Source organism: Misgurnus anguillicaudatus, chromosome 6, assembly GCF_027580225.2.
Source record: "Misgurnus anguillicaudatus chromosome 6, ASM2758022v2, whole genome shotgun sequence".
In the NCBI taxonomy this organism is placed as follows: domain Eukaryota; kingdom Metazoa; phylum Chordata; class Actinopteri; order Cypriniformes; family Cobitidae; genus Misgurnus; species Misgurnus anguillicaudatus.
This window is the reverse complement of record NC_073342.2, coordinates 23,268,721-23,291,581: the sequence shown is the minus strand read 5'-3', so window position 1 is coordinate 23,291,581 and position 22,861 is coordinate 23,268,721. Positions and strand designations below refer to the sequence as shown.

Below are 22,861 nucleotides of genomic sequence, written 5' to 3'. Positions count from 1 at the left end.
TCAGATGAGAGCCAGCTTGTGCAGGTGGACCCACCTCAAGAGAAATGGCAGGTGGTCAGACATACTCAGACAGCTTGTACCGACGCATACGGCACCATCGAATTTCAGGGAGGAGGATTTGTCAACAAAGCAATGGTATTTATTTCTGTCTAACAGATTAATTTACTTAACAGTTGTAGCTTTTATGTATGGTGTTATTCAGAAGTGGTAGTCAACGTTTGATTTCACTTTAATTCGATCTTTTACATGACCTTACTCAATCAATATTATAGATATCAAGGTTATATTTTCACAAAATGTACTTAAAGGGACACTCCACTTTTGTTGAAAATATGTTCATTTTCCAGCTCCCCTAGAGTTAAACTTTTGATTTTTACCGTTTTGGAATCCATTAAGCCAAACTCCGGATCTGCACTAGCACTTTTAGCATAGCTTAGCATAATCCATTAAATCTGATTAGACCATTAGCATCGCGTTAAAAATTAACCAAAGAGCTTCGATTTTTTTCCTATTTTAAACTTGACTGTTCTGTAGTTACATCGTGTACTAAGATGAGAGAAAATTAAAAGTTGTGATTTTCTAGGCAGATATGGCTAGGAACTATACTCTCATTCTGGCATAATAATCAAGGACTTTGCTGCTGTAACATGGCTGCAGCAGACGTAGTGATATTACGTAGTGTCCGAAAATAGTCCCCATGGCTACTTTCAAAAGCAAGGGACTATTTTCGGGCACTGCGTAATATCATTGCGCCTCCTGCAGCCATGTTACGGCAGCAAAGTCCTTGATTATTACGTAAGAATGAGAGTATAGTTCAAAGCCATTCCTGCCTAGAAAATCACAACTTTTAATTTTCCGTCCGTCTTAGTACGCGATGTAACTTCTAAACAGTAAAAATATCAAAACTCTTCTAATCAGATTAAATGGATTATGCTAAGCTATGCTAAAAGTGGAAGCGCCAGACCCGGAAATCAGCCGAATGGACTCCAAAACGGCAAAAATCAAACGTCCAACTCCAGAGGAGCCCAAAAACCAGCATATTTTCAAAATAAAGTGGAGTGTCCCTTTAACAGTAGATACTTTCAACAAAGGATACGTTCCTTGAGGATTTAGGATATAAACATGTTTACTTCTGAAACAATAGTTAAAGCTAAAATCTCTCTTCCAGTATATCCGAGTTGCATACGATACCAAACCGGACAGCTTGCTGCATCTAATGGTGAGGGAATGGCAATTGGAGCTGCCCACACTGCTTATATCGGTCCATGGTGGACTCCAAAACTTTGACCTGCAGCCCAAACTCAAGCAGGTCTTTGGGAAAGGCCTGATCAAAGCTGCTGTGACAACTGGAGCATGGATCTTCACTGGTGGAGTGAGCACTGGTGAGTATACGGTTTCATATCATTCATGAGCCATTTAGTAGGAATCTATCCTCAACAAATTTGTAATGCAGGAGTGATCCGTCACGTCGGAGATGCTCTGAAGGACCACTCTTCCAAATCCAGAGGGAAAGTCTGCGCTATAGGCATCGCACCATGGGGAATACTGGAAAGCAAAGAGGATCTAATTGGAAAAGATGTAAGCATGATCCATCGGCACGATCCAAAGCGTTGCGCAACAAATTCAAGTTGACCTAAAATAATGTCTCGATTCTATTCAGGTGACGAAACCATACCAGGCGATCTCGAACCCGTTAAGCAAACTCGCCGTTCTCAACAACAGCCACTCCCACTTCATCCTCGCCGACAACGGCACGTGTGGCAAATACGGGGCAGAGGTCAAACTTCGCAGGCAGTTGGAGAAACACATCTCCCTGCAGAAGATTAACACCCGTAAGTGCCCTCGCATGAGCAAAACCTCATCTTATCTGCTTTGGGTTTAATGCACCCCTGATCTCATAAGAGCACACATGGGAGAGCTCACTAAGGGTCCGAATGGCACAAGATACATCCTGATTATCGGTAATGCAGACGATGGGGGTGCGGTAGAGATACGTTTAGTGGCATCTGTGACCTGTGGGTTTCCCTTTGTCATCCTATGCCTGGAGCTTCTGGTAAGGCAGGGACAGCAAAGGGAGGCTCAGTCGTCACCACTCACAGCAATTAAAATAATTGTATTTATCTTGAATATCTTTCCTTTTGTTAATCATAAAATTGCTTTTTGTTTGTATGTAATTTTGCATGCAATTTTAATAATACAGATCAATTTAAAGGCTCAAACATTTAAACTAATGTTGTGTAATAGTATTACACCGATACGCACAATCCCCATGTTAAGTAATTGAAAACATTTAAGTAAATTAATTTCTTGCTTTGTGTCTGTGTGTTTAAGGGTTAGGTCAGGGCGTACCGGTGGTGTGTCTCATTGTAGAGGGGGGTCCGAATGTCATCTCCATCGTGCTGGAGAGTCTGCGCGAGGAGCCGCCCGTGCCCGTAGTGGTATGCGATGGCAGCGGCCGAGCGTCTGACATCATTTCCTTCGCGCACAAGTACTCGGAGGGCGAAGGGTACGACTCACAGTTTATTGGAAGAAGATATGTTATGTAAAGTTTAAGTGCTCGATTAAATAAATAAATAAATTGGATTTCAGATTGGTAAATGAGGATGTGAAAGAGCAGCTGCTGGTTACCATCCAGAAGACCTTTAACTACAACAAGACCCAGTCTGGCCAAATTCTGCTCATGGTCCTGGAATGCATGAAGAAAAGGGAGCTGGTAAGTATATGTAGTAAAATAAGAACCTATAAGGCATTAAGCAAGGTATGCCAATGTCATGGGTTAATAAAATGGTCAAAAAATGGTCCCAAATTGGGGCAGTATACCCTCAAAAAGGTCCTAATATCTATTACATACAGTAGGTAGGTACAGATATGTATACATTTGATACCAATATATACCTTTGAGGTACTAATATGCACACTTTAGGTACAAAGGAGTACCATTTTTCTGACAATGTACTGATAAAATTTGTATCTTGAGTTAACTATTAGTCCCTTCCCTGCTGAGGGGTCCAGCTGAGACCAGCGTGGGCTGGTGGCTGGTTCTGGCTGGTCTCCCAGCTTGGTTTTAGTGGTGTGGCAGGCTGGTCTAGCTGTGTTTTGGTCACTTTTTAAGCTGATTTTAAGGTTTAAGGTGGCACTAGCTGGTTTGAGCTGGTCCTTCCAGTCTGGCAAAGCAGGCCATACTGGTCCACTGGTCTTCCAGCTAGACCAGCTTAAAAAGTGACCAAAAGCGCGGCTGGACCGGCTTGCTACACCAGCAGGGCCGGGCTTGGAGACCAGCTTGGGCCAGCTCGCCAGCTTGTGCTGGTCTTAGCTGGATTTTTCAGTAGGGTAATCACGATAACAGTGTCTTTCAAATACATGAAGGTATAATGAAGACCAACACCCACTGTTGATTCTCATGAGTAATAAGGCAATAATGCTATATTTAATTTTAGCATATTTAATAAAATATTTTTGATATTTAAAATAAGAACAGAAAACACATGCTGCCATTCATTTTTTTTATTGCTGCAATCGTTTTTGACTGTAAAAATATGACCATCAATAAACTTTCCCTTTGTATCCATTTTGTCATGCATCTTCATTTATTTGTTCTCATGCATTCATCTGTATTTTCTTCCTGAGTTGCATTTCATATTATCATCAGACACATCACTATTCATTCCAGGTGGCTTCTATAACAGTGCTCCTTAACAGCCAGGTCAAATAAAATGGGCCAATAGGGTCGGTAGAAGGGAATAAATGTTTTTTTTTTTTTTTGCATTTTGTGGGTCCTATGGAGTTTGTGATAATCTGGATCCTTAAGCAAGAGGGGAACGACTAATCTAAACCACTTCTTATTTGACAACCTTAACCATCAAAACATTGAAATTATACAGTTATTCATAATTCCCAGACATTTAGCTATATGCTAGATTTATCAGCAAGATGCCCCAGTGAACCCTGGGATAGGTTAATGGCAATATGTGTTGCCGCAGTTTTAAGTGAGCGTGAGTGATGTGTTAAGTATTTCGTAATACTACTTCAAGACAGGAGATAATCGTTGGCTCTACATCTGGACTGGGATCAGCGATGGACCACCTGTTCTTGCTGACCAGCCATGTTCACCCTCCATATTGGGGGAAACATTTTCATCTAATCCACACTAAACATCTTTTCAGTAAATTATAACATGTCTGGTATTAGATGATCGGAAAGAGAGAAGTTAATGTATGCTAGGAAAGCTAAATGCATACACATTCAGTGAAAAAGCATATAGTTTTGATAGAAATGCAGTGAATGGATCTTCCATTTGAATTTATAGGGGTGGTTTCCTGGACAGTGCTTAAAGCAACACCAAAGAGGTTTTTTTACCTTAAAACAACGCTTCCAAAACAGTTTCAGTCGTTCATCCACTCTAAACAGGGTAAACAGCACTTTCACATTCGCTTTGCAGCCCTCTATTGGCCAAAACCACACTAAAGAAGTTTCCAACAGTCGGGTAGCGGTCCTGTAGTCCGAGTGAATACTACAAAAACTTGCTTTACGGCAGACCTACAATCCAATCAGAGCCAGCTATGCCTCAGTATTTATGACAGTGGGTAATGGACAATTACGCTTCTAACCTGTAGGGGGAGCAAAGAGCCAAAACTCTTTGGTGTTGCTTTAAGTGTAGTCCCAGACTAAAATGCATGATTGACTATCTTAACTGAAAACAACTTGTACTGACATATCTTAGAATATATCAGTGCCATTGTTTTGTCTCAAGATGCACACCAGTAATGTTTTTTTCCTCCTAAAATAACTAAGACCTAGTCTTGAATTAATCTAAACCCTGTCCAGGAAACCGCCTCATTGTGTTTAACTTTAAAATGCAACCTACTTATAGCACATTCAGTACAGAAAATAAAACACATACTGTATTATGTTTGTGTATTTATTTCAGAAATATTAAAGGGATAGGTAACCCAAAAATGAAAATTCTGTCATCATTACTCACTCTCATGACGTTACAAACCTGTATACATTTCTTTGTTCTGATGAACCCGAAGGAAGATATGAAGAGTTTGGTTCCAAAATGCGATAAACGGCATTTAAAAAAAAATAGTTACCGCCAAAATCAGTATTGTATCAGGTCAGTATTAAAAAGTAAATTCTAAATTTTAGGCAAAATACAATATCCTCATGTTATTCTGTCATATTTTCTCCCTTTTTTTCCCAAAACGCAATAAACGCCACTCCTCCTTTTCTGCAGAATGCAATAAATCCGCTCAACAAATCACAGCGCACCATTCCACGCATTGTAAACAACAATTGCGGCGCGTTGAATACACACAGAATCCTAGTTTTCCTCATCTACTTTGTACTTTGTGATCTTCAAACAAACAAAAACAAAATAATACTTTGGTGGCATTGAAAAACCTGTGGTGGTTTTCTGTGACGGGGAAGAAACGTAAGCCATCAAAATCGAATAATTTACACAAGAGGCACTCGAGAGAAGGAAAAATGTCGGCTGTTGCTTATTCTCCCGACAGCATCAAGCTTCTGTCATGCTAACACATGGACCCCAGGGTATCTTATGAAAAACTTTACATTATTTAACTCGAAGCCAACAAAAATCGAGCAGGACCAAAACATTTTACAGCTGATCGCTGTAAAAAATGTTCAGCGACGACGTCCCAATGATAACAGCAGCATTGACAGTGTTATTAATATGACAAATTGTTTTGATTAATGCCATTAATGTTTATTTTTAATCAGTGTATACCACTAGTCAACTAAAATGAATATACCATGGCAAAGATGAATGCACATTTATATTAATTCAATAGATTTATAGCATTTTGAAAAAATAGTGGTTTTCATTTCGTCACTTTCTTGGTATAGAAAACACATTTTTCCCAAAATTTGTCATAATGGATTTATTGCGTTTTGGAACCAAACTCTTCATATTTTGTAACCAAACTGTTCGTGAGCCCCAATCACTTTTATAGTAGGAAAAAAGAATACTATGGAAGTAAATATAGGCTACAAGTGTACGATTTATCACAAGAAAGGACTGTATTGCTGTAGATCAATTGCATTAGCCACGCAAAGGTTGGGAGTTCGATTTCCAAGGAACACAAATATTACTAAAGTGACCCTTAAATGTGTTGTAAGCTGTTTTATATGTGCAAGTTCAAGAACAACATGATTTATTATTGTGTGTTGCTGTTTTTTTAATATTACTAAGTTTACATAAAATGCTGCTCTACCCATTCCCAGTGTTCCCCCCAAAGTACCAATCTAACTGACCAGACACCACCATTAGGGTGGCCATTCGTGCCAGTTCCGCCGGACACGTCCCGAACATGTTTTCGGGTTCGTTCTCCGGAAGTCGCATTGCTCGACCGCATATGTCATCGAGGTTCTCACATTTCAGTTAAAATACATTAGAAAATTACGATTTATTTCTTTTAAGACATACAAGCATTGTAGTTTCATTCTTACCTTGAAATGTAACGGTTGCTTTTCTAAAATTAAACCCGAAATAATAAACCTTGATGGCATATGCGGTCCAGCAACGCGACCTCCGGAGAACGAACCCGAAAACATGCCCGGGACGCGTCCGGCGAAACCGGCACGAATGGCCACCCTAACCACCATACGCCCTTCATTAGCAATGCATGCTAAAATTCAGGAATGTCTTGGAATGGCTCCATTCATCCATGCCAACGTGATTGCATTGTCTCGCATGTGACTCCAGCTCAGAAGTAATTGCATTTGAAACCAGACGTCTCATATCAGGCGAGCAGTATTACTTGCTTTGAGAGCAAATTAGCTGCTAATGCACAGTGTAAATCAGAGAAGTGTGAGCGCCATGAGGAATTAAACTCTTGCTGACACTAATAAAATAAAACAAATATGAGTGGAGACTTTGGAAACTAAATACACACTGATCCATGAAAATGGATTTTCACCACATTATTCAGTCGATTTTGGGTGGGTTTACATCGCCACCTTAGGATAAGCGAAAGTGTATATACAGTACCTACAGTATGTTTCTCAAAGTTTTGCTTTCCCCATCTAACTTGTTGTGTAGATAACAGTCTTTCGAATGGGTGCAGAAGGACAGGATGATATTGAGATGGCTATCCTCACCGCATTACTAAAAGGTACCCAAATACAGACCACCTGCAAACACAGAAATATGATTGGAAATGAACTCATTAACCAAACCCATAGTTTTGTTGTGATCAGGAACGAATGCATCGGCTCCAGATCAGCTGAGTTTAGCTCTGGCCTGGAACAGAGTGGACATCGCACGCAATCAGATCTTTGTGTACGGACACAACCTACCAGTGAGTGAAATACGTAATCTAAAGCTCGTGAATTGAGAGACAACATGAAATGTTTCATTTGTGAGATTGACTTTCCAGACGTTTAAAATGAAGTTAATGTTTGCTTTCACAGCCTGCGAGCGCCCTCGCTGGTGCTATCGCTAGCAGCACAGCATCAAGCCAAGACAGACCAAAGAAAGCAACTCAACGAAACAACGTAAAGGCCAGAGGTAAAAAAGGCAAAGGAGGCAAATCTAAACCAGAACAACCAGGGGAAACAGATCCCAGGAAGTTAGAACTACTCAACTGGGTAAGACTTTTTTCCTAGTCCAAGTGTCTTTCCCTAAATATCTATGGGCTTGTCCCAAATGCTGCCCATTTGAAGCGCTGGGTATAGTCTGTTTTTTACACAAACACGAACGTTCGCGCACAGTCGAACGCATAGTTCATTTGACTCATATACATGCGGTGACGTTCAACCCATGCGCATTGCGATACATTGCAATTAGGGGTGCGCCGATAAATGCCGATATATACGCTAATAATACGTGGCCGATAACTATTCTCAATCGCACAGCCGATATTATTCACAGCTATTTCATGTACTACGGCTTTTGATCAGTTAGACCTTATCGATCTGAAATCACTGTTAGTTTGAATCGTTTATAACATGCATTTAAAAAAGCAAATCTCGTCGAACATAATCATTATACATATTCTTTATTATCATAAAAATACCTGAAAAGGTTTGAAGAACAGCAATATAAATATATCCCTAAGCCATTTCCTGGAATTGCGTATGGTTTTTCGTCTGCAGCGCATATTGAGTTTCTGCATGAGAGCGCCCTCTGGCTTTTGGATGTAGCGGCATTTCATCGTAATTCAATTAGAAGCAAAGCAAGCATCATCCACCGATATATCTCATGGCCTACATACTCCTGCACGCGTATGCGCGACTTACACGTACAATGTACACGAGGTTTCAAAAATTCAGCGGTGCGTGTACAATACGTGCGCACTCTGATGACAAAATTGCGTCACATGCACTGTACGCGGACCATCGCATGGTGCGTATAAAATACTTTGGCCTTTAAACCTGGAGTATATTCTCTTTTTTTTACATGTCCGCGACACAACGCACGCGCACGGTCGAACACACAGCTATGCAAAGTATATTTTATTTGATTCATACGTGTACACAGATGTTCTCCTTGGCTACATACCAGTGGCGGCCGGTGACTTCTTTTTACGAGGGCTCACAATGCGAAGTTCGTCACAACATGTTTGTAGCCCGTCATGTGTGTGGTTTGTCATTTCAAAATATGTGTGTGCGCACTTATTTTGACAAAACCTGTGATGCACATGATTCACATGACGCAACAAAAACGAGCAACACACAAGACACTACGAACACATATTTTGAATTTGCACCCCTCAGAAGAGCAGTCACCAGCCGCCACTGCTACAACTATATTCTCCTGTAGACGCATGCGTGACCCATACGTACAATTTTTTTTAAACCTGGCGGTGCCCGTACAGGGTTAGTAAACCTGTATGACCTCCATGAAACACTCTTTTCATACAATCAAAACAAATTCATAGTTTATTTGACTCGTACGTATACACAGACACTCGACATACTATTCTGTACGCATACTATTCTGATGACGAAATTTGCATTATGCGCACTGTACGTGGAACCTCGCATACGTGTAAACCTAAACTATACTTCAGGCTTAACAGGGCAGCAGTAGCTTTAAAATCAGGTTATACATTTTCTTTTACTTTTTTTCTCATTGTGACTTCATGCTCAATGTCGCCCTCTTCAGGTGAACTCTCTTGAGCAGGCCATGATGGATGCTTTGGTTTTAGACAGAGTGGACTTTGTCACGCTCCTATTAGAAAATGGTGTAAACATTCATCATTTTTTAACCATCCCTCGATTAGAGGAGTTATACAACACGGTAAGTACTATGACTATTATCATTTTAGAGATTATCACAAAGGATGCATGAGAGCAATTAATTAATCCTCACCTAAAAAAATCAACAGGACCTGCTGTCAGGCTTTTTAATATTTCTCATATCATTACTCAATATTACACAATCTCATGGCTCATATTGTTTTCTCACCAGAAACTTGGTCCTGCCAACACTCTGCATATTGTACTAAGAGATGTTAAAAAGGTAAACCTGAATGAAATTAGTTTTGAACTTTAAAAGATTTGAATATAGTGTAGTTCAGTAGTAGTTTTTATTTAAATTCACATTACCAACATCCCATAAGAAATAACATTTGTTTTTGTGATTTGAAAGGGGAACCTCCCACCAGATTACCAAATCACACTGATTGACATCGGATTGGTGGTGGAGTCATTAATGGGCGGGGCCTATCGCTGTAACTACACGAGGAAAAGCTTTCGAAATCTTTACAACAATCTCTACGGGTTAAAGAGGGTAAGAAAATGGATCGCTCAAATCCAACGTTTTTTATTGCCCTGCAAATGTTCTGAGTATTCCAATGTGTTTCATTTGTAGCCAAAGGCCCTCAAGCTTCTTGGAATGGAGGTAAATATTTTTTCATCTTTTAACTAGACCACATAACAGATCTTACACATACGTCACTTACTGTACAAAATCAAACTCACCATTAGGATGATGAGCCCAGGACAAAAGGCAAGAGGAAGCAAAAAAAGAAGAAAGAAGAAGAAGAGGACATTGATGTAGATGATCCAGAGGTCTGCCGCTTTCACTTCCCATTTCACGAGCTGATGATATGGGCAGTGCTGATGAAGAGGCAGAAGATGGCACTGTTCTTGTGGCAAAGGGGGGAAGAGGGCATGGCTAAAGCCCTGGTGGCATGCAAACTCTATAAAACCATGGCACACGAGTCTTCTCAGAGTGAAATGGTGGACGACATCTCCCAGGATCTCGATAACAACTCCAAGTGAGTTTATGTAAAGTCCTTTGCAAATGGCAGCCATCTTGGTCGCTATTTCGTTTGTTGGCAAGCACAGCTTCTACCTTCTTAAAAGGCACAATATGTAAGATTTTTGGATTAAAACCATTATCACAGTGTTATATTTTGTTCACTTCCCAAATGTTTCCAACAATGTTTGAATCCAGAAAAATAAAAAGTGTAACCCCCCTCACTGCCTATCAATGGTGTCCATGTTATCCTCAGTTTACAGTTTTACTTCCATAGGAAATCATACACTCTAAAAAGTGCTTGGTAATTTTTAAGCCAGCGTTGGGTCCAAAATGGACAAACCCAACCGGTTGGGTTGTAATTTAACCAATGCTGGGTTGTTTCAACGCCTTGTTGGGTTAATTTAACCCAACAGCTGGGTTTGTCACTTTGTTAATGTTTTGGCAACCTCTAGTGGCAAAAATGAAATATTGTGCCTTGAATGAAGAATGACCAAAATGAAATGGCTATGCTAACCTTTCAATGGCATAAGTATGTCAAATATGATAACATAACCATTCTAGAGTAAAAATATAAGGAAGTGCTTATAGTACACTGAAATTTAGCAAGTGTTACAAGCATTGTAAAACTACTTTTTTCTTAAGGGAGTTTGGTACATTGGCCTATGAGCTGCTGGATCAGTCCTACAAACATGATGAACAGCTGGCCATGAAGCTGCTGACATATGAGCTGAAAAACTGGAGCAATTCTACCTGTCTGAAACTGGCCGTGGCCGCCAAACACAGAGATTTCATAGCCCACACCTGCAGTCAAATGCTTCTCACTGACATGTGGATGGGAAGCCTGAGGATGGGCAAAAACCCAGGACTGAAGGTAAAAGCATGTGCACAGGTCTAACTTGTGAAAACGGATTTATTCAAAAATATATTGCTTTTCTTTTAGCGTGATGCATTCTTTTGTGATCTGAGTTCTGAGCCTCTCTTGATTGTGACATGCCTACCTGATGGTGATATGTCTTCTTGTGTCCAGGTGATACTGAGCCTCATTTGTCCTCCACTTATCCTGCTTTTGGATTTCCGTCTGGGTGATGACATGTCTTTTCAAGCCTCTGCAGATAATGAGGACAGAAAGTCCAAAGATGATGAGAAGTCCAGCCGGGTAACAGCATCACTGCTTTCATCCAAACAAAGCCCAACTAGATCAGTGCACCACACTCTTAAACATGAAGGTGCTTAAAAGGTTCTTCACAGTGATGCCATAGATCAAAACAATCATTTTTGGTTCTTCAAACATTCAGTCAAAGGTTCTTAGAACAACTTTTTTATAATACGAAGAGTCTTTAGTTTCAGTGATGTTAAAGGGTCTTAATTGAACCATTTAGACAGAAATTGTTTTTCTATTGCACCGTGAAGCACCTTTATTTTTAAGAGTGCACACAAAACAGAAAAATACATAACATAAAGGACATATATGAACTTAATCCGACAGTAAAAAGAAGGTCTTGTGTGTTAAATCAATGCTGCATAGAAACGGCATAGATGGGCTTAAAGGAACATTTTTTGCAAATTCTGTATATTCTTTTGAAATAAAAAAAAATACAAGTACTTACATCTAATCTAAAACAAATCCCGGAGGATTTAATCAACCCTTTTTTTATCTGAAGCTGATTTAGATGTTTTCATGTATTAACCCTGTACCCACTTTTCCATCAGGATGCCAACGCAGATGCCGTTTCAAAGAAAGGAGATGAGGAAGAGAGCAATAAGAAAATGAGGCTGATTCCTATTGGCAGGAAAATCTATGAGTTTTATAACGCTCCTTTCACCAAGTTTTGGTTCAATACTGTGAGTAGTATTTGCAAAGTATATCTGCATGATAATGGTTATATAAACACGTTGTATTATCAGCCAGGGGTTCCACAACTGGGAGTACATGAACCCTTAGTGGTCCGCGAGGGAATTGCAGGGGGTTTGTAAGTTGATGAAAATAATTACTTGGAATTAAATCATAAAATGTAAATAAATATTTATTTTTAAAAAAATTAATAAAACACTAACAAAAACATAAAATATGTTTGTTTAATCTGCATGTCATGTGACCATTAGGCTATTTCAGAAAACTAAGAACTCAAAATGCACAGATATGTACTCCCTACTGAAAAATCCAGCTAAAGCTGGTGAGCTGGTTTTAGCTGATCTCCCAGGTGGGTTTTAGCTGGTGTAGCATGCTGGTTTACCTGTGTTTTTGTCACTTTTTAAGATGGTCCAGCTGCGTTTTGGTCACTTTTTAAGATGGTCCAGCTGTGTTTTGCTCACTTTTTTTAGCTGGTCTAACTGTGTTTTGGTCACTGTTTAAGCTGGTCCAGCTGTGTTTTTGTCACTTTTGAAGCAGGTCCAGATGTGTTTTTATCCCTTTTCAAGCAGGTCTAGCTGCGTTTTTGTCACTTTTTAAGCTGGTCTAGCTGCGTTTTGGTCACTGTTTAACTGGTCTAGCTGCGTTTTGGTCACTGTTTAAGCTGGTCTAGCTGTGTTTTGGTCACTTTTTAAGCTGGTCCAGCTGTGTTTTGGTCACTTCTTAAGCTGGTCTAGCTGTGTTTTGTTCACTTTTTAAGCTGGCCTAGCTGTGTTTTGGTCACTTTTTAAGCTGGTCCAGCTGTGTTTTGGTCACTTCTTAAGCTGGTCTAGCTGTGTTTTGTTCACTTTTTAAGCTGGTCCAGCTGTGTTTTGGTCACATTTTAAGCTGGTTTAGCTGTGTTTTGGTCACATTTTAAGCTGGTTTAGCTGTGTTCTGGTCACATTTTAAGATGGTCCAGCTGTGTTTTGGTCACATTTTAAGATGGTCTAACTGTGTTTTGGTCCGTTTTTAAGCTGGTTTAGCTGTGTTTTGGTCAGTTTTTTAGCTGGTCTTACTGTGTTTTGTTCACTGTTTAAGCTGGTCTAGCTGCGTTTTGGTCACTTTTTAAGATGGTCCAGCAGCGTTTTGGTCACTTTTTAAGATGGTCCAGCTGTTTTTTGGTCACATTTTAAGATGGTCCAGCTGTGTTTTGCTCACTTTTTTTAGCTGGTCTAACTGTGTTTTGGTCACTGTTTAAGCTGGTCCAGCTGTGTTTTTGTCACTTTTGAAGCAGGTCCAGATGTGTTTTTATCCCTTTTCAAGCAGGTCTAGCTGCGTTTTTGTCACTTTTTAAGCTGGTCTAGCTGCGTTTTGGTCACTGTTTAACTGGTCTAGCTGCGTTTTGGTCACTGTTTAAGCTGGTCTAGCTGTGTTTTGGTCACTGTTTAAGCTGGTCTAGCTGTGTTTTGGTCACTTTTTAAGCTGGTCCAGCTGTGTTTTGGTCACTTCTTAAGCTGGTCTAGCTGTGTTTTGTTCACTTTTTAAGCTGGCCTAGCTGTGTTTTGGTCACTTTTTAAGCTGGTCCAGCTGTGTTTTGGTCACTTTTTAAGCTGGTCCAGCTGTGTTTTTGTCACTTTTGAAGCAGGTCCAGATGTGTTTTTATCCCTTTTCAAGCAGGTCTAGCTGCGTTTTTGTCACTTTTTAAGCTGGTCTAGCTGCGTTTTGGTCACTGTTTAACTGGTCTAGCTGCGTTTTGGTCACTGTTTAAGCTGGTCTAGCTGCGTTTTGGTCACTGTTTAAGCTGGTCTAGCTGTGTTTTGGTCACTTTTTAAGCTGGTCCAGCTGTGTTTTGGTCACTTCTTAAGCTGGTCTAGCTGTGTTTTGTTCACTTTTTAAGCTGGCCTAGCTGTGTTTTGGTCACTTTTTAAGCTGGTCCAGCTGTGTTTTGGTCACTTCTTAAGCTGGTCCAGCTGTGTTTTGGTCACTTCTTAAGCTGGTCTAGCTGTGTTTTGTTCACTTTTTAAGCTGGTCCAGCTGTGTTTTGGTCACATTTTAAGCTGGTTTAGCTGTGTTTTGGTCACATTTTAAGCTGGTTTAGCTGTGTTCTGGTCACATTTTAAGATGGTCCAGCTGTGTTTTGGTCACTGTTTAAACTGGTCTAACTGTGTTTTGGTCCGTTTTTAAGCTGGTTTAGCTGTGTTTTGGTCAGTTTTTTAGCTGGTCTTACTGTGTTTTGTTCACTGTTTAAGCTGGTCTAGCTGCGTTTTGGTCACTTTTTAAGATGGTCCAGCTGCGTTTTGGTCACTTTTTAAGATGGTCCAGCTGTTTTTTGGTCACATTTTAAGATGGTCCAGCTGTGTTTTGCTCACTTTTTTTAGCTGGTCTAACTGTGTTTTGGTCACTGTTTAGGCTGGTCCAGCTGTGTTTTTGTCACTTTTGAAGCAGGTCCAGATGTGTTTTTATCCCTTTTCAAGCAGGTCTAGCTGCGTTTTTGTCACTTTTTAAGCTGGTCTAGCTGGCATTTGGTCACTGTTTAACTGGTCTAGCTGCGTTTTGGTCACTGTTTAAGCTGGTCTAGCTGTGTTTTGGTCACTTTTTAAGCTGGTCCAGCTGTGTTTTGGTCACTTCTTAAGCTGGTCTAGCTGTGTTTTGTTCACTTTTTAAGCTGGCCTAGCTGTGTTTTGGTCACTTTTTAAGCTGGTCCAGCTGTGTTTTGGTCACTTCTTAAGCTGGTCTAGCTGTGTTTTGTTCACTTTTTAAGCTGGTCCAGCTGTGTTTTGGTCACATTTTAAGCTGGTTTAGCTGTGTTTTGGTCACATTTTAAGCTGGTTTAGCTGTGTTCTGGTCACATTTTAAGATGGTCCAGCTGTGTTTTGGTCACATTTTAAGATGGTCTAGCTGTGTTTTGGTCACTGTTTAAACTGGTCTAACTGTGTTTTGGTCCGTTTTTAAGCTGGTTTAGCTGTGTTTTGGTCAGTTTTTTAGCTGGTCTTACTGTGTTTTGTTCACTGTTTAAGCTGGTCTAGCTGCGTTTTGGTCACTTTTTAAGATGGTCCAGCTGCGTTTTGGTCACTTTTTAAGATGGTCCAGCTGTTTTTTGGTCACATTTTAAGATGGTCCAGCTGTGTTTTGCTCACTTTTTTTAGCTGGTCTAACTGTGTTTTGGTCACTGTTTAAGCTGGTCCAGCTGTGTTTTTGTCACTTTTGAAGCAGGTCCAGATGTGTTTTTATCCCTTTTCAAGCAGGTCTAGCTGCGTTTTTGTCACTTTTTAAGCTGGTCTAGCTGCGTTTTGGTCACTGTTTAACTGGTCTAGCTGCGTTTTGGTCACTGTTTAAGCTGGTCTAGCTGTGTTTTGGTCACTGTTTAAGCTGGTCTTACTGTGTTTTGGTCACTGTTTAAGCTGGTCTAGCAGTGTTTTGGTCACTTTTTAAGCAGGTCCAGCTGTGTTTTTGTCACTTTTGAAGCAGGTCCAGCTGCATTTTGGTCACTTTTTAAGCTGGTCTAGCTGTGTTTTGGTCACTTTTTAAGCTGGTCTAGCTGGATTTAGCTGGTCAGGCTAGAAGACCAGCTGACCCATCAGCTTGACCAGCTTTGCCAGGCTAGGAGTACCAGCTTAAACCAGCTACTAGCTTAAACCAGCTACTTTTTAGTATCTCAGGTGGTACTTCAAGTAAATAATTTAGGCTATTTAAGTGGATTCTGAAGAGGCTGTGCTGTATCATGAAAAGTTACGGCTGAAGGGCATGCACGATGCAAAGTCGTGAATTATTCATGATACGGCACGAGCCTCGAGTATTTTTTGCTTTTATAAATCAGATGACACACAATACAAATATTAAAGCAAAAAATTTAGCAAAACAAATCAACAAAAAAAATCACTAAAATCCATCCTTCCGCCGGATAAAAGCATTAAGGGTTCTGTGCACTGATACGCAGAATCAGTGGGTGCATCAGTCATAGCTGTGCTTTATCATAAATCAAACACAGCTACTGACCAAATTTGAACTGTTTTATGAATCTGTATAAACATATTGATTGCAGTATTGTAAAGATACAAATATAACACTAAACCCATTTCCTTGAATTGGACAGATTTCCTACCTTGGCTATCTCCTGCTGTACAATTATGTAGTGCTGGTGAAGATGGAGCGCTGGCCCACCTTACAAGAGTGGATCGTCATATCATACATCATCACTTTGGGCCTTGAGAAAGTCAGACAGGTAAAGTTGCACAGGATAAACTCAAGCTGCTGAACTAACGACTGCAATGAAACAGTATGTTATTGATGACCTTCACAGATTTTGATGTCAGAACCGGGGAAGCTCAAACAAAAGATCAATGTGTGGTTAGAGGACTACTGGAACATCACAGACTTGGCAGCCATTGCCAGCTTCTTGCTCGGGCTACTGCTGAGAGTCCAGAGTGAACCCTACATGGGATACGGCCGGGTGATTTACTGCGTGAACATCATCTTCTGGTACATCCGTGTTTTGGACATATTTGGGGTCAACAAGTACCTGGGACCCTACGTCATGATGATAGGAAAAATGGTAAAGATGATTGGCTGTTCAAATTTATATTACAGTTTCTGAACATTTGGTTTTGTTGTTGATTGACCTGATGTATGTCTTGCAGATGATTGACATGCTGTACTTTGTGGTGATAATGCTGGTGGTACTGATGAGTTTTGGAGTGGCACGGCAGGCTATCCTCCATCCGGATGAGGAACCCACATGGCGCTTGGCCCGCAACATCTTCTACATGCCTTACTGGATGATCTATGGAGAGGTCTTTGCGGATTCCATAGACCGTAAGACTAGAATTTATAGTAAGACTTTGTTTCCTTTAGATAACGTGTATTTAGTCATTTATAACTTGGTGATAGACAAATAATGTATAAAATTGTGGATATTATGCTTAACATATGCTTATAAGTCAGGGTTGGAATGATGTAGTAAAAGTTTGGTAGTATTATTCTGCACTCAAGTCCTCTTCTTTTTCTTGATTGTTCTTCGTTTCTGCTGCCAATCTGCTCAAGTTTACGCAATGGAAATAAATCGTAAGCAAAATGCTAAACATTTTAAACTGTAATAAACACTGTGTTGGGGTAAACAATTTCATTACTATAAGGTAAATATAAGGCCCAGTAACAAGATATATCTAAACAGCACCCTGTGGTGAAAACTTGTATGATGAAGATGGGAAAAAACTTCCACCCTGCATTCCTGGAGCCTGGCTCACCCCTGCCATCATGGCCTGCTATTTGTTAGTGGCCAACATCCTTCTTGTCAACTTGCTTATTGCTGTTTTCAAGTAAGAATGATATTGATTTTTTGATAAATGATTTATAACTACATTTCAAGTAAATTAAGAATATTGAGCAAACAAATTTAGTACAGAGTCATTATTTGCAGTGCTTTGATAGATATATTATATACATAGGCAGAGCTTGCGGATGCCAAGCCCCCATTGGCTAAAAGGTTTAAAAAAAACATTTCAAAACAAATATACATACATACATACATACATACATACATACATACATATATATATATAAAATATATAATATATATATATATATATATATATATATATATATATATATATATATATATATATTTATTTGTTTGTTTATTTATTTATTTATTTGTGTGTGTGTGTGTGTGTGTGTGTGTGTGTGTGTGTGTGTGTGTGTGTGTGTATTTATATATACATAATTATTATACACAGTACACACATATGTGATGTAAACAAAAACTTTTTAAATTTTAAATTTTAAATATATATCATAAAATATACAAACATTTATTTTGAAATATTTTCACTTCGCATTGGAAGAAAAACTTTGTGTTATGTAAACATAGCAGGTTTGAAAAATGTTTTAACTGCAAAAATATACTTAGAATGTTATTCTTATAATTTTATACATGCTTATACATTTTATACAAACTTAAATATTTTGGAAAATGTAATGGAAAATATATTTTTCTTATATGGGTTGTAAAATGAAACATTTATTTGTTGCCCCTGAACATACTTTTTTAAATATATTCTCATAAATGAAGGTTAAAACTTACTGAGCCCCTAAGGTAAAAAATAATCTAAAGTTTAGTTTCATGTGCTCACGTTAAACCTTCATGTGAAACCTATAGGTTCTTACGGTGCATTCACACGGGGCGTCAGCATTAACGCTTCCCATTCACTTTTAATGGGTGACGGCATGCGTTGCTGAACTGAATTGTGGATCCGTCGGCGCCGCGTCAGTGCCGTTGCTTGCGGCATAAGTTGAACATTTCTCAACTTTTCAACGCGTGCGTCATCCAATCAGATCTCCTTATGCAAATAACCTAGACAGAGCCAGCCAATAATGTTTATGGAAGACCGGAGCATGTGTTGCGGCCACTGTGATTGGCTTCAGACAAGCCTTCCGTTAAGCGTTAACGCTTATGCCCTGTGTGAATGCCCCGTTATAGTTTCACGTGTGTACGCAATAGTTTCACGTGCGCACGTGAAAGTTTCACATGAGCATGCGATAGTTTCACGTGCGCACTCGATAGTTTCACGTGAGCATGCGATAGTTTCACGTGAGCATGCGATAGTTTCACGTGCGCACGCAAAACTAAACATTATTTAATTTCAAATTCAAAAATATATTTAATTAGAAAATTTACTTTCTACTTTGTATTTAGCATATTTAACATTTAAGAAATATTTTGGACCAGATTTTTTTTTATTTTTTGCTCTATGGAACTTTTAAAACATTTTTTCAAAACGTGGCACTACTCTTCATTATGGCCAAAATGTCTGTACTTGTGCATCCCTACAATCCTAACACAATCTCAAAACCATTCAAAACTATTTTAAGAGGTGGCTAATTTCTTTTAGTTCAATCTGCTTTTGCACCAGTGATGTTTATTTTTTAGCAGTGGGCCTTCCTTATTGTTTTATATAATAATCATCTATTTTGTATGATTAACATTGTACGTAGTGTGTATTCACATTTGAATGTCTTTTTTACACGTTTCTTTCCATTAAAGCAACACCTTCTTTGAGGTCAAATCGATCTCCAACCAGGTGTGGAAGTTTCAGCGATATCAGCTGATCATGACTTTCCATGACAGACCTGTGCTGCCTCCACCTCTCATCATCTTCAGCCACCTGTACATCCTGTTTCGCAGACTCTGCTGCCGCTGTAACAAGAAGAAAGAGGGAGAAATAGATGAGAAGGATAAAGGGCTAAGTAGGTTTTACCGAGATTTTAAATTTTACATCAAATAAAACAAAAGTAACAAGATGAAAATGTTGATAAACTAGACCTGCACTAACCAACGTAGATGAACATGAAAATTCATACGGATCTAAGCTGGTCTTTTTTACATGGTAAACATTCTGCAATAAATGTTGTTGTATTCTTGTATTCTCTGTGTTTTTCAAGAGCTTATTCTTACCACTGAGGAGCTGAAGATGCTGTATGAGTTTGAGGAGCAATGTGTGGAGGAATATTTTAAAGAAAAAGAAGATCAGCAGCTGTCCTCCAATGATGAGCGAATCAGGGTTACAAATGAACGGTAATCTGAGCACAATTTTCACTTTTTCCATATGTATTGTCAAATCCCATAATTAACTTTTCCTACCCAGAGTGGAGAACATGTCCATGCGTCTCGAGGAGGTGAACGAAAGGGAGAACACAATGAAGGCCTCGCTACAGACAGTGGACCTTCGTCTGTCCCAACTGGAAGACATTAATGGTCGAATGGTGAATGCTCTAGAAAGACTGGTTGGAATCGACCACTCAGAACTGACTCGGACACGGTCAACGGCCTCTTCGGTTTGTGACCCCTCCTCTCTCCAACGTCACAGTAGCATCAACAGTTCAGATGGGTACAGCCTCTACCGATACTACCTGGGTGTTGATGACCGTCCACCCGAGGAGAAAGAAGGAGATCCAAGTAAAGCGATAAGCAATGCAAACCTGAACACCAAGGAATACGGTCAGAACCTGGAAGTAGATCTTCCAGGTGTCAGAAGGCATCTTGGCTCATGTGTGGACATCCGGATCTTCCCTTGTGAGAAGGGGGCTGAGAATGTCGATCAGGTTGAAGGGACACAGTCGAATCCTTCTGTACCTGACGTTCAGACTCCAAACAGTGCCACGCCGAAAAGAGCTTTGATGACGGAGAAAGCAAAACTTGAGTCCACTATCTCGTATCCTCTAGAAAAGGTAAAAGCATACAGATACTATCCAGCAGAAATACAGGACACATCACCGTCCTGTGTACGGAGGTGTACAAGCACCATCTTTTTTGATCAAGCAAGCAGAAGTGAGGGCGAAGGACTGGATGGGTCTCCATCTAACAGACGTTGGAGTGCTGGCTGTGAGTATAAGGTACACTCCAGTCTTTTTGGTCAGTCACCAAAGGTATCAATGGTTAGGCCCTTGGTAGACCAAATTGACAAATTTAACCACAGCTTCAAGGTACAGCAACATGTGGACCATCCTAGGCAGCAGAGCCTGAGACTGACCTCCAGATACAGTAAAGAGCAGATGGGAATGCATGATGGGGAGAAGATAGAGAAGAGTTCGGTTGGACTAACGAGTAAGTTGATAATGAGAGATGGAGAGCGAGACTCTGGAAAAGATGGCAATGAGGACATAAGTGAAAGGGTTGATGGGGATCAAAGCTTTAGACACACAGACCAGGTTTTAGCAAATGAATCCAAAGATGGTTTTGAAGGATGTTTCGGAAGTCAAGTGAAGAAAGAGCAAGTCGAGTGCACTGAAAGGGATGAGATGGCCAGAGATACAGGTCCCAATGGTTCTGAAATTGATGTTAACTGTAGCCACATGTTTCAGGCTGAATTTACAACGTTCCTTCCTGGAAGATCCAAGAGCTGGTGCACAAAACCTTGCAAGTCTTTGGAAAACAGCTTGAAAAAGACACATGGATCCAGTGAAAGAGACCTCGGTGGAGCTTATGAAGACTCTACTGGTGATCCAGGTCAACTGGTGCAGAAGACAAGAGAAGATTTAACATCAAATGAGCCCTAGCAGACGAAGAGCTAAAATAAGAAGATATATTAAGCTAAATGAAGACAATTATATTAGACTTCACATATGCACCAGTAATACTAGAGACACACATTACTTTAGTAGAAGCATTTGCATAGGCAGTCTTCAAAATTGTATAGGATTACTACACTTTTATAAAAAAAAATCTGGATAATTTACTCAGCCCCATGTCATCCAAGATGTTTATGTCTTTCTTTGTTCAGTCGAGAAGAAATTGTATTTTGGAGGGAAATATAACAGGATTTTTCTGAATTTAAGGGAGGGTACCACAGTTTTTTAGTGTTTCACTATGTTCTTACCTCAGCATAGATGAATTAATACATACCTATCTTTTTTCAATGTGTACACTTTTGGTCTTTTTACAGCGCTTTGTAAATGTGCTAGCATTTAGCCTAGCCCCATTCATTCCTGTGGCTCCAAACAAACATTTTATTTTGTGCTACCATACTTACTCGCGTAACTACTCATGTAACAGTCTTTAAATAGGGAAAACAAAGTGTTTGGTTGCTTCTAAATTCATCCCTGTTTGGAGCCATGGGAATGAATGGGGCTGGGCTGAGTGCTGGCACATTCACGAGGCGCTGTAAAAAGATTAGAGGTGCACGCATTGAAAAAAGAGAGTGATGTATTAATTTGTCTAAGTTGAGGTAAGAACATAGTAAAATATTGAAAAACAGTGGCGTTATCCTTTAATAGACTTCATTGGACCTCAACAGTTCACAGTTTCATTGCCAAATCCCAAACGAGGCATAGGGGTCTTGTCTGGTGAAGCGATTGTCATTTTCACCCAAGAAAAATAAACAATATGTACTTTTGGGCCACAGCTTTTCGTCTTGCACTGGCCGTGTGGCGCGCCGGCGCGACCTTGCATATTGCGTAATTACGTCGAAAGGTAATGCGTTACATATGTGAAATGCACTATTTTAAACAATAAACTAACACAAAGACATTAATTAGTATCATGCCACATACAACAACCTCAGAACGTCATCTTTCTCCAGACTTGTAAACACCGGATTGGTAGTTTTGCATAAAAAGCATGCATGAGCTTTCGACGTGATGGCGTGGTGTGCGGGGTCGCGCTGGCGTGTCACACGGCTGGTGCGGGATGGGGAGTTTTGGTTTAAAAGTACTTTTTTGGTGAAAATTACGATCTTTTCTATACATGGGACCCTAATGCCTCGGTTGGGATCGTTTGGAGCCCTTTATAGCTGCATTGAAACTGCAATTTTAAACTGAATTGAAACTGTTGAGGTCCAATGAAGTCAATTTAATTGAGAAAGGTCCTGGAATGTTTTGCTAAAAAAAACTCTCGACTGAGCAGAGACATTGACATCTCTGAGGACATGTGGGTGTGTAAATTACCAGGATTTTTTATGAAAGTGGAGTAATCTTTTAACTTTTTAATAACTGCGTGCTTGCACTAATAGTATTTATCAGTATTTAAATATGTATAATGCAAAATAATATGTAACATATGAAGAACGTAGTAGCAATGGTCAACTATGTAACAATTGTTAATCACAATATACAAGCAAAAAGTAAGTCTATGCAAAATGAAAGGATGAAATGTGACTACCTCAACAGGTTTTTGTAGCAGCATGTATAGCAGATTATTAGCAATATCTGGTTGAGAGGTGCGATTTGTATTTTTGGGGCTAAAGCTGTATAACAGCACCATCTGCTGTTGTGGATGATGAATTACAAAAAAGTTAAGTTTGAAGAAT

The 22,861-nt window shown here is 39.7% G+C and overlaps 1 protein-coding gene across 2 annotated transcripts; it reads left to right on the top strand.

Annotated features, from left to right (window-relative positions):
• On the top strand, window positions 1-21,375 carry trpm1b (transient receptor potential cation channel, subfamily M, member 1b). Of its 2 annotated transcripts, XM_055193440.2 has the most exons (25): window positions 1-135; window positions 1,169-1,382; window positions 1,454-1,578; window positions 1,661-1,832; window positions 2,332-2,506; window positions 2,590-2,713; window positions 7,064-7,136; window positions 7,222-7,322; window positions 7,435-7,611; window positions 9,131-9,265; window positions 9,437-9,487; window positions 9,617-9,757; window positions 9,839-9,868; window positions 9,955-10,247; window positions 10,874-11,102; window positions 11,259-11,387; window positions 11,942-12,073; window positions 16,156-16,284; window positions 16,363-16,614; window positions 16,700-16,874; window positions 17,103-17,123; window positions 17,233-17,377; window positions 19,102-19,304; window positions 19,500-19,632; window positions 19,703-21,375. In XM_055193440.2, the coding sequence occupies exons 1-25, from the start codon at window positions 133-135 to the stop codon at window positions 21,111-21,113; spliced, it is 4,773 nt and encodes a 1,590-aa protein (XP_055049415.2). In that variant the 5' UTR covers window positions 1-132; the 3' UTR covers window positions 21,114-21,375. The 2 variants fall into 2 exon arrangements, with proteins under 2 accessions (XP_055049415.2, XP_073724913.1); XM_073868812.1 differs by lacking the exon at window positions 17,103-17,123.
• Window positions 21,376-22,861: the final 1,486 nt, after the last annotated feature.

Bases quoted from the DNA above. Each gene is read 5' to 3' on its own strand.
- trpm1b (XM_055193440.2), top strand. The intron at 2,714-7,063 runs GTAAGTATATGT...CTTGTTGTGTAG, and splicing joins GCATGAAGAAAAGGGAGCTG to ATAACAGTCTTTCGAATGGG. The intron at 19,305-19,499 runs GTAGGTTTTACC...GTGTTTTTCAAG, and splicing joins TGAGAAGGATAAAGGGCTAA to AGCTTATTCTTACCACTGAG.